The sequence below is a fragment of the Salminus brasiliensis genome, chromosome 18 (assembly GCF_030463535.1).
Source record: "Salminus brasiliensis chromosome 18, fSalBra1.hap2, whole genome shotgun sequence".
NCBI classification, from domain to species: domain Eukaryota; kingdom Metazoa; phylum Chordata; class Actinopteri; order Characiformes; family Bryconidae; genus Salminus; species Salminus brasiliensis.
The window spans coordinates 36,519,453-36,530,829 of NC_132895.1; the positions used below are offsets into that span (position 1 = coordinate 36,519,453).

The 11,377-nt window shown below is 39.8% G+C and overlaps 1 protein-coding gene across 1 annotated transcript in view; it reads left to right on the top strand.

Moving 5' to 3' along the window:
* The first annotated feature begins 1,453 nt into the window (after window positions 1–1,453).
* Window positions 1,454–11,377, top strand: part of crb2a (crumbs cell polarity complex component 2a) — a 68,974-nt gene continuing 59,050 nt past the window's right edge. The window contains exon 1 of the mRNA XM_072662193.1: window positions 1,454–1,622. Within this exon, the coding sequence (XP_072518294.1) occupies window positions 1,556–1,622 (67 nt within the window). The 5' untranslated portion in view covers window positions 1,454–1,555. The remainder of the gene's footprint in view (window positions 1,623–11,377) is intronic.

Below are 11,377 nucleotides of genomic sequence, written 5' to 3' on the forward strand. Positions count from 1 at the left end.
GTAAGCAGTTTTGAGAAGCCCCGTTATTTCTTCCTCACACTGCAGCTGCGCAACTTCAATAGCGTTGGCCATCGCGCTTTCTCTTCAGTGCTGCTGTATGAGAAACACTGTCCGAGTGGCCACTTAAAGTCCACGTTTTGTAGCATCGGCTGGTAAAAGGCGCAGCACCGTACATTTTACAAATCGAGCAGCTCATTTCACCGCTATTAAGTTCAAGCCAAGGATATATTCTTGGCCAATTGGCCTGAAACTTATCTTTGGGCTGCTGCTTTAGTTTGGTGCCGTCACCTGTCTGTGAATCCTGTGGATTGGCTTCGTTAACGCTGCTGCTTGTGCGAGTCCGTTCGGGTTCCGGTGCCTTTTTCTGAGCGGGTTCAGTTTCAGACGATGGAGATTTGCGTTTTAGCCAGCGTTCCATGTTTGTGTGCCTCAAGTTCTGAAAGTTGACCGGGAGAAATGCCTCTAAAGCAAAAGTTTCTCGTAGCTCTGTAGACAGAGGAGGAGTGAGCGCGCCGAGTGCAGCTCCCAGTACGCGCGGTCCATCTGTCCGTCTCACAATCCAAACCGGGATCATTTTTGCTGAACGTTTTTTGCTGTAATTGTGTGCGGGACTTTCCCGCATTATTAAAGCTAAAATTGCGGGAATAGAAGAAATAGTGCGCAATTCCCGCAATCCCGCACTGAAATTCAGGCCCTGTTTAAGACCCTTGATTTCAAAAGAAACACTGAAGGTGCAGGTGTCCCAATACTTTTGTCCACAGAGTACACATCAAATATAAATGTGTGCAATGTAAACATGTAAAGCAGAGATGGCAAGAATGTACAGTGTAGAGTGTGAGGAGTGTGTGAGGACTGAGTGCTGTAACAGTGGAAAAGCTGAGGTCCTTCCCAATCTTCCTGGCCTTGGTCCAGAAACACTTGTTGGAGATGGTGTGCAGGAGGAGGGTTAGGGTGTCTGCTACGACGGAGCTTCTAAAGTGAGCAGGTAGTTCTTTTTAATGAGGGGTGAAATAAAAGAATCAAGTTTGTTTATATTAATGAATAAAAATGATGTATCTTATTAAAATAAGCAGGACAGTCAGATTAGCACAGATGACCACAGAGGCCCCGAACTCCTCTTATGATCCACAAATTAATACCACACAGCGCCCGCCAGCAGAACCCTCCCAGACTGGAGGAACTGGGCCTGAACTCAACTAACCAACAACTTATATCTCTCTCTCTCTCTCTCTCTCTTTCACACACACACACACACACACACACACACACACAGAGAGAGAGAGAGAGACCAATCGTGCATGCTGGCTCGCCCCCCTCCCCCACTCAGTGAGGAGGGTGTTAAGTCGGGCAGTGTGAGCTAGTCTCATTAGAGGGACGAGCTGCTGCTCTGGTCAGGGCATTACTGACCGAAAGCCTTTAAAAACCACCTCAGATCACCTTCAAAATCAACCAGTCCACTCCGAGCAGCGCCGCGGCTGACCATGAGGGACACTGAGCTGTAGGTGAAGCTCCTGCGGAAGAACCTCTCCCGTGGAACTGGATCAGTGGCGTTACCATGGAGTTCAGAAGACTGTGTGTGAACTTGTACACCGTCTTACTGACCACCATGATGTTCAAATGTGGTGAGTCCATACAGTGGCTTTCATCAGGCTCTCTCGCTCTCTCTTCATGCCAATAGGTGTAACAGACCGTCTCCAGCAGAACACGGACAACCTTAACAGTGTGTGGAGTGTGTGAGGGGTGAAACAGTGCGTGGAGTGCGTGAGGGGTGAAAGTGTTTAGGGTTCAGCTGGACAACCTTAACAGTGTGTGGAGTGTGTGAGGGGTGAAACAGTGTGTGGAGTGCGTGAGGGGTGAAAGTGCTTAGGGTTTAGCTGGACAACCTTAACAGTGTGTGGAGTGTGTGAGGGGTGAAACAGTGTGTGAGGGGTGAAACAGTGCGTGGAGTGTGTGAGGGGTGAAACAGTGTGAGAGGTGAAACAGTGTTTAGGGTCAGCTAGACAACCTTAACAGTGTGTGAAGTGTGTGAGGGGTGAAACAGTGCGTGGAGTGCGTGAGGGGTGAAACAGTGTGTGGAGTGCGTGAGGGGTGAAAGTGTTTAGGGTTCAGCTGGACAACCTTAACAGTGTGTGGAGTGTGTGAGGGGTGAAACAGTGTGTGAGGGGTGAAACAGTGCCTGGAGTGTGTGAGGGGTGAAACAGTGTTTAGGGTTCAGCTGGACAACCTTAACAGTGTGTGGAGTGTGTGAGGGGTGAAACAGTGTGAGGGGTGAAACAGTGTGTAGAGTGTGTAAGGGGTGAAACAGTGCGTGGAGTGTGTGAGGGGTGAAACAGTGTTTAGGGTTCAGCTGGACAACCTTAACAGTGTGTGGAGTGTGTGAGGGGTGAAAGTGTGTGAGGGGTGAAACAGTGTGTAGAGTGTGTAAGGGGTGAAACAGTGCGTGGAGTGTGTGAGGGGTGAAACAGTGTGTAGAGTGTGTAAGGGGTGAAACAGTGCGTGGAGTGTGTGAGGGGTGAAACAGTGTTTAGGGTTCAGCTGGACAACCTTAACAGTGTGTGGAGTGTGTGAGGGGTGAAACAGTGTGAGGGGTGAAACAGTGTTTAGGGTCAGCTGGACAACCTTAACAGTGCCTGGAGTGTGTGAGGGGTGAAACAGTGCGTGGAGTGTGTGAGGGGTGAAACAGTGCCTGGAGTGTGTGAGGGGTGAAACAGTGTGAGAGATGAAACAGTGTTTAGGGTTCAGCTGGACAACCTTAACAGTGCCTGGAGTGTGTGAGGGGTGAAACAGTGCATGGAGTGTGTGAGGGGTGAAAGTGTGTGAGGGGTGAAACAGTGTTTAGGGTTCAGCTGGACAACCTTAACAGTGTGTGAAGTGTGTGAGGGGTGAAACAGTGCCTGGAGTGTGTGAGGGGTGAAACAGTGCGTGGAGTGTGTGAGGGGTGAAACAGTGTTTAGGGTTCAGCTGGACAACCTTAACAGTGTGTGGAGTGTGTGAGGGGTGAAACAGTGTGAGGGGTGAAACTGTGTGAGTGAAACAGTGTGTGGAGTGCGTGAGGGGTGAAACAGTGTTTAGGGTTCAGCTGGACAACCTTAACAGTGTGTGGAGTGCGTGAGGGGTGAAACAGTGTGAGGGGTGAAACTGTGTGAGTGAAACAGTGTGTGGAGTGCGTGAGGGGTGAAACAGTGTGAGGGGTGAAACTGTGTGAGTGAAACAGTGTGTGGAGTGCGTGAGGGGTGAAACAGTGTGAGGGGTGAAACTGTGTGAGTGAAACAGTGTGTGGAGTGCGTGAGGGGTGAAACAGTGTGTGGAGTGCGTGAGGGGTGAAACAGTGTGAGGGGTGAAACTGTGTGAGTGAAACAGTGTGTGGAGTGCGTGAGGGGTGAAACAGTGTGTGGAGTGTGTGAGGGGTGAAACAGTGCAAGGGGTGAAACAGTGTGTGGAGTGTGTGAGGGGTGAAACAGTGTGAGGGGTGAAACTGTGTGAGTGAAACAGTGTGTGGAGTGCGTGAGGGGTGAAACAGTGTGTGGAGTGTGTGAGGGGTGAAACAGTGTGTGGAGTGCGTGAGGGGTGAAACAGTGCAAGGGGTGAAACAGTGTGTGAGGGGTAAAACAGTGCGTGGAGCAGGTGAGGGGTGAAACAGTGTTTAAGGTTTAGCTGGACTGGGTTAAACTGGGTCGGGTCGAGTTGGACTGGGTCGAGTTGGACTGGGTTAAACTGGGTCGGGTTGAGCTGGACTGGGTTGAGTTGGGTCGGGTTAAACTGGACTGGGTCGAGTTGGACTGGGTCGAGTTGGACTGGGTACTTGTTCTTGAATTTGAACAATTGGGTTCTGTTGAGACCAGCTTCCGAAACCAGACTGCTACTACTGAAGGTTTGTTTAGTAGGATGTAAAGGTTTAAATGTGGTTTAGTAGGATGTAAAGGTTTGTTTAGTAGGACGTGAAGGTTTAAATGTGGTTTAGTAGGATGTGAAGGTTTCTTTAGTAGGACGTGAAGGTTTAAATGTGGTTTAGTAGGACGTGAAGGTTTGTTTAGTAGGCTGTAAAGGTTTAAATGTGGTTTAGTAGGACGTGAAGGTTTAAATGTGGTTTAGTAGGACGTGAAGGTTTAAATGTGGTTTAGTAGGATGTGAAGGTTTGTTTAGTAGGCTGTAAAGGTTTAAATGTGGTTTAGTAGGCTGTAAAGGTTTAAATGTGGTTTAGTAGGACGTGAAGGTTTAAATGTGGTTTAGTAGGACGTGAAGGTTTAAATGTGGTTTAGTAGGCTGTGAAGGTTTAAATGTGGTTTAGTAGGCTGTAAAGGTTTAAATGTGGTTTAGTAGGCTGTGAAGGTTTAAATGTGGTTTAGTAGGCTGTAAAGGTTTAAATGTGGTTTAGTAGGACGTAAAGGTTTAAATGTGGTTTAGTAGGACGTGAAGGTTTAAATGTGGTTTAGTAGGACGTGAAGGTTTAGATGTGGTTTAGTAGGACGTGAAGGTTTAAATGTGGTTTAGTAGGACGTGAAGGTTTAGATGTGGTTTAGTAGGACGTGAAGGTTTAAATGTGGTTTAGTAGGATGTAAAGGTTTAAATGTGGTTTAGTAGGATGTGAAGGTTTAGATGTGGTTTAGTAGGCTGTGAAGGTTTGTTTAGTAGGATATAAAGGTTTAAATGCGGTTTAGTAGGATGTGAAGGTTTAAATGAGGTTTAGTAGGATGTAAAGGCTTAAATGCGGTTTAGTAGGATGTAAAGGCTTAAATGCGGTTTAGTAGGACGTGAAGGTTTAAATGTGGTTTAGTAGGACGTGAAGGTTTAAATGTGGTTTAGTAGGACGTGAAGGTTTAGATGTGGTTTAGTAGGACGTGAAGGTTTAGATGTGGTTTAGTAGGACGTGAAGGTTTAAATGTGGTTTAGTAGGATGTAAAGGTTTAAATGCGGTTTAGTAGGATGTGAAGGTTTAAATGCGGTTTAGTAGGATGTGAAGGTTTGTTTAGTAGGATGTCAAGGTTTAAATGTGGTTTAGTAGGATGTGAAGGTTTGTTTAGTACGATGTCAAGGTTTAAATATGGTTTAGTAGGATGTGAAGGTTTAAATGTGGTTTAGTAGGATGTAAAGGTTTGTTTAGTAGGATGTAAAGGTTTAAATGTGGTTTAGTAGAATGTGAAGGTTTAAATGTGGTTTAGTAGGACGTGAAGGTTTAAATGTGGTTTAGTAGGATGTGAAAGTTTATTTAGTAGGATGTGAAGGTTTGTTTAGTAGAATGTGAAGGTTTAAATGTGGTTTAGTAGGATGTAAAGGTTTATTTAGTAGGACGTGAAGGTTTAAATGTGGTTTAGTAGGATGTGAAGGTTTGTTTAGTAGGACGTGAAGGTTTAAATGTGGTTTAGTAGGATGTGAAGGTTTGTTTAGTAGGATGTAAAGGTTTAAATGTGGTTTAGTAAGATGTGAAGGTTTAAATGTGGTTTAGTAGGATGTGAAGGTTTATTTAGTAGGATGTGAAGGTTTGTTTAGTAGAATGTGAAGGTTTAAATGTGGTTTAGTAGGATGTGAAGGTTTAAATGTGGTTTAGTAGGATGTGAAGGTTTGTTTAGTAGGATGTGAAGGTTTAAATGTGGTTTAGTAGGATGTGAAGGTTTATTTAGTAGGATGTGAAGGTTTGTTTAGTAGGATGTAAAGGTTTAAATGTGGTTTAGTAGGATGTAAAGGTTTAAATGTGGTTTAGTAGGATGTGAAGGTTTATTTAGTAGGATGTAAAGGTTTGTTTAGTAGGACGTGAAGGTTTAAATGTGGTTTAGTAGGATGTGAAGGTTTAAATGTGGTTTAGTAGAACGTGAAGCTTTAAATGTGATTTTGTAGGATGTAAAGGTTTGAATGTGGTTTAGTAGGATGTGAAGGTTTGTTTAGTAGGACGTGAAGGTTTAAATGTGGTTTAGTAGGATGTAAAGGTTTGTTTAGTAGGATGTAAAGGTTTAAATGTGGTTTAGCAGGATGTGAAGGTTTGTTTAGTAGGATGTGAAGGTTTAAATGTGGTTTAGTGGGATGTGAAGGTTTTTTAGTAGGATGTAAAGGTTTAAATGTGGTTTAGTAGGATGTAAAGGTTTGTTTAGTAGGACGTGAAGGTTTAAATGTGGTTTAGTAGGATGTAAAGGTTTGTTTAGTAGGACGTGAAGGTTTAAATGTGGTTTAGTAGGATGTGAAGGTTTGTTTAGTAGGATGTAAAGGTTTAAATGTGGTTTAGTAGGCTGTGAAGGTTTAAATGTGGTTTAGTAGGATGTGAAGGTTTGTTTAGTAGGATGTGAAGGTTTGTTTAGTAGGATGTGAAGGTTTAAATGTGGTTTAGTAGGACGTGAAGGTTTAAATGTGGTTTAGTAGGATGTAAAGGTTTGTTTAGTAGGATGTAAAGGTTTAAATGTGGTTTAGTAGGATGTAAAGGTTTAAATGTGGTTTAGTAGGATGTGAAAGTTTGTTTAGTAGGACGTGAAGGTTTAAATGTGGTTTAGTAGGACGTGAAGGTTTAAATGTGGTTTAGTAGGATGTAAAGGTTTAAATGTAGTTTAGTAGCATGTGAAGGTTTAAATGTGGTTTAGTAGGAAGTAAAGGTTTGTTTAGTAGGATGTAAAGGTTTAAATGTAGTTTAGTAGGATGTGAAGGTTTGTTTAGTAGGATGTAAAGGTTTAAATGTGGTTTAGTAGGATGTGAAGGTCTGTTTAGTAGGATGTGAAGGTTTGTTTAGTAGGACGTGAAGGTTTAAATGTGGTTTAGTAGGCTGTGAAGGTTTAAATGTGGTTTAGTAGGATGTGAAGGTTTGTTTAGTAGGATGTGAAGGTTTAAATGTGGTTTAGTAGAATGTAAAGGTTTAAATGTGGTTTAGTAGGATGTGAAGGTTTGTTTAGTAGGATGTGAAGGTTTAAGTGTGGTTTAGTAGGATGTGAAGGTTTGTTTAGTAGGACGTGAAGTTTTAAATGTGGTTTAGTAGGACGTGAAGGTTTAAATGTGGATTAGTAGGATGTAAAGGTTTAAATGTAGTTTAGTAGGATGTAAAGGTTTGTTTAGTAGGATGTAAAGGTTTAAATGTAGTTTAGTAGGATGTGAAGGTTTGTTTAGTAGGATGTAAAGGTTTAAATGTGGTTTAGTAGGATGTGAAGGTTTGTTTAGTAGGACGTGAAGGTTTAAATGTGGTTTAGTAGGCTGTGAAGGTTTGTTTAGTAGGATGTGAAGGTTTGTTTAGTAGGCTGTGAAGGTTTAGATGTGGTTTAGTAGGCTGTGAAGGTTTAAATGTGGTTTAGTAGGCTATGAAGGTTTAAATGTGGTTTCGTAGGATGTGAAGGTTTAAATGTGGTTTCGTAGGATGTGAAGGTTTGTTTAGTAGGATGTGAAGGTTTAAATGTGGTTAAGTAGGATGTGAAGGTTTGTTTAGTAGGATGTGAAGGTTTAAATGTGGTTTAGTAGAATGTAAAGGTTTAAATGTGGTTTAGTAGGATGTGAAGGTTTGTTTAGTAGGATGTGAAGGTTTAAATGTGGTTTAGTAGGACGTAAAGGTTTGTTTAGTAGGACGTGAAGGTTTAAACGTGGTTTAGTAGAATGTGAAGGTTTGTTTAGTAGGATGTGAAGGTTTAAATGTGGTTTAGTAGGATGTGAAGGTTTGTTTAGTAGGATGTGAAGGTTTAAATGTGGTTTAGTAGAATGTAAAGGTTTAAATGTGGTTTAGCAGGATGTGAAGGTTTAAATGTGGTTTAGTAGGATGTAAAGGTTTGTTTAGTAGGATGTAAAGGTTTGTTTAGTAGGATGTAAAGGTTTAAATGTGGTTTAGTAGAATGTGAAGGTTTAAATGTGGTTTAGTAGGATGTAAAGGTTTGTTTAGTAGGATGTAAAGGTTTAAATGTGGTTTAGTAGAATGTGAAGGTTTAAATGTGGTTTAGTAGGATGTAAAGGTTTAAATGTGGTTTAGTAGAATGTGAAGGTTTAAATGTGGTTTAGTAGAATGTGAAGGTTTAAATGTGGTTTAGTAGGATGTAAAGGTTTGTTTAGTAGGACGTGAAGGTTTGTTTAGTAGGACGTGAAGGTTTAAATGTGGTTTAGTAGGATGTAAAGGTTTGTTTAGTAGGATGTAAAGGTTTAAATGTGGTTTAGTAGGATGTGAAGGTTTAAATGTGGTTTAGTAGGATGCGAAAGTTTCTTTAGTAGAATGTGAAGGTTTGTTTAGTAGGATGTAAAGGTTTAAATGTGGTTTAGTAGGATGTGAATGTTTAAATGTGGTTTAGTAGGATGTGAAGGTTTGTTTAGTAGGATGTGAAGGTTTAAATGTGGTTTAGTAGGATGTAAAGGTTTAAATGTGGTTTAGTAGGATGTGAAGGTTTAAATGTGGTTTAGTAGGATGTGAAGGTTTGTTTAGTAGGATGTAAAGGTTTGTTTAGTAGGATGTAAAGGTTTAAATGTGGTTTAGTAGGATGTAAAGGTTTGTTTAGTAGGACGTGAAGGTTTAAATGTGGTTTAGTAGGATGTAAAGGTTTGTTTAGTAGGATGTAAAGGTTTAAATGTGGTTTAGTAGGACGTGAAGGTTTAAATGTGGTTTAGTAGGATGTGAAGGTTTGTTTAGTAGGATGTAAAGGTTTAAATGTGGTTTAGTAGGATGTGAAGGTTTGTTTAGTAGGATGTGAAGGTTTAAATGTGGTTTACTAGGATGTAAAGGTTTGAATGTGGTTTAGTAGGATGTGAAGGTTTGTTTAGTAGGACGTGAAGGTTTAAATGTGGTTTAGTAGGATGTAAAGGTTTGTTTAGTAGGATGTAAAGGTTTAAATGTGGTTTAGTAGGATGTGAAGGTTTGTTTAGTAGGATGTGAAGGTTTAAATGTGGTTTAGTAGGATGTGAAGGTTTTTTAGTAGGATGTAAAGGTTTAAATGTGGTTTAGTAGGATGTAAAGGTTTGTTTAGTAGGACGTGAAGGTTTAAATGTGGTTTAGTAGGATGTAAAGGTTTGTTTAGTAGGACGTGAAGGTTTAAATGTGGTTTAGTAGGATGTGAAGGTTTGTTTAGTAGGATGTAAAGGTTTAAATGTGGTTTAGTAGGATGTGAAGGTTTGTTTAGTAGGATGTAAAGGTTTGTTTACTAGGATGTGAAGGTTTAAATGTGGTTTAGTAGGATGTGAAGGTTTGTTTAGTAGGATGTGAAGGTTTAAATGTGGTTTAGTAGGATGTAAAGGTTTGTTTAGTAGGATGTGAAGGTTTAAATGTGGTTTAGTAGGATGTGAAGGTTTGTTTAGTAGGATATCAAGGTTTAAATGTGGTATAGTAGGATGTAAAGGTTTGTTTAGTAGGATGTCAAGGTTTAAATGTGGTTTAGTAGGATGTGAAGGTTTCTTTAGTAGGATGTGAAGGTTTAAATGTGGTTTAGTAGGATGTGAAGGTTTGTTTAGTAGGATGTGAAGGTTTAAATGTGGTTTAGTAGGATGTGAAGGTTTGTTTAGTAGGATGTGAAGGTTTAAATGTGGATTAGTAGGATGTGAAGGTTTAAATGTGGTTTGGTAGGATGTGAAGGTTTGTTTAGTAGGATGTGAAGGTTTAAATGTGGATTAGTAGGATGTGAAGGTTTGTTTAGTAGGATGTGAAGGTTTAAATGTGGATTAGTAGGATGTGAAGGTTTGTTTAGTAGGATGTGAAGGTTTAAATGTGGATTAGTAGGATGTGAAGGTTTAAATGTGGTTTGGTAGGATGTGAAGGTTTGTTTAGGATGTGAAGGTTTAAATGTGGTTTAATAGGATATGAAGGTTTGTTTAGTAGGATGTAAAGGTTTAAATGTGGTTTAATAGGATATGAAGGTTTGTTTAGTAGGATGTAAAGGTTTAAATGTGGTTTAGTAAGATGTGAAGGTTTGTTTAGTAGGATGTAAAGGTTTAAATGTGGTTTAGTAGAATGTGAAGGTTTAAATGTGGTTTAGTAGGATGTAAAGGTTTGTTTAGTAGGATGTAAAGGTTTAAATGTGGTTTAGTAGGATGTGAAGGTTTGTTTAGTAGGACGTGAAGGTTTAAATGTGGTTTAGTAGGATGTAAAGGTTTGTTTAGTAGGATGTAAAGGTTTAAATGTGGTTTAGTAGGATGTGAAGGTTTAAATGTGGTTTAGTAGGATGTGAAGGTTTGTTAGTAGGATGTAAAGGTTTGTTAGTAGGATGTAAAGGTTTGTTTAGTAGGATGTAAAGGTTTAAATGTGGCTTAGTAGGATGTGAAGGTTTGTTTAGTAGGATGTGAAGGTTTAAATGTGGTTTAGTAGGATGTGAAGGTTTGTTTAGTAGGATGTGAAGGTTTAAATGTGGATTAGTAGGATGTGAAGGTTTAAATGTGGTTTGGTAGGATGTGAAGGTTTGTTTAGTAGGATGTGAAGGTTTAAATGTGGTTTAATAGGATATGAAGGTTTGTTTAGTAGGATGTAAAGGTTTAAATGTGGTTTAATAGGATATGAAGGTTTGTTTAGTAGGATGTAAAGGTTTAAATGTGGTTTAGTAAGATGTGAAGGTTTGTTTAGTAGGATGTAAAGGTTTAAATGTGGTTTAGTAGAATGTGAAGGTTTAAATGTGGTTTAGTAGGATGTAAAGGTTTGTTTAGTAGGATGTAAAGGTTTAAATGTGGTTTAGTAGGATGTGAAGGTTTAAATGTGGTTTGGTAGGATGTGAAGGTTTGTTTAGTAGGATGTAAAGGTTTAAATGTGGTTTAGTAGGATGTAAAGGTTTGTTTAGTAGGATGTAAAGGTTTAAATATGGTTTAGTAGGATGTGAAGGTTTGTTTAGTAGGATGTGAAGGTTTAAATGTGGTTTAGTAGGATGTAAAGGTTTGTTTAGTAGGATGTAAAGGTTTAAATGTGGTTTAGTAGGATGTGAAGGTTTAAATGTGGTTTAGTAGGATGTGAAGGTTTGTTAGTAGGATGTAAAGGTTTGTTTAGTAGGATGTAAAGGTTTAAATGTGGTTTAGTAGGACGTGAAGGTTTGTTTAGTAGGATGTAAAGGTTTAAATGTGGTTTATTAGGATGTGAAGGTTTGTTTAGTAGGATGTGAAGGTTTGTTTAGTAGGATGTGAAGGTTTAAATGTGGTTTAGTAGGATGTAAAGGTTTAAATGTGGTTTAGTAGGATGTGAAGGTTTGTTTAGTAGGATGTCAAGGTTTAAATGTGGTTTAGTAGGATGTAAAGGTTTGTTTAGTAGGATGTCAAGGTTTAAATGTAGTTTAGTAGGATGTGAAGGTTTGTTTAGTAGAATGTGAAGGTTTAAATGTGGTTTAGTAGGATGTGAAGGTTTGTTTAGTAGGCTGTAAAGGTTTAAATGTGGTTTAGTAGAATGTAAAGGTTTGTTTAGTAGAATGTGAAGGTTTAAATGTGGTTTAGTAGGATGTAAAGGTTTATTTAGTAGGACATGAAGGTT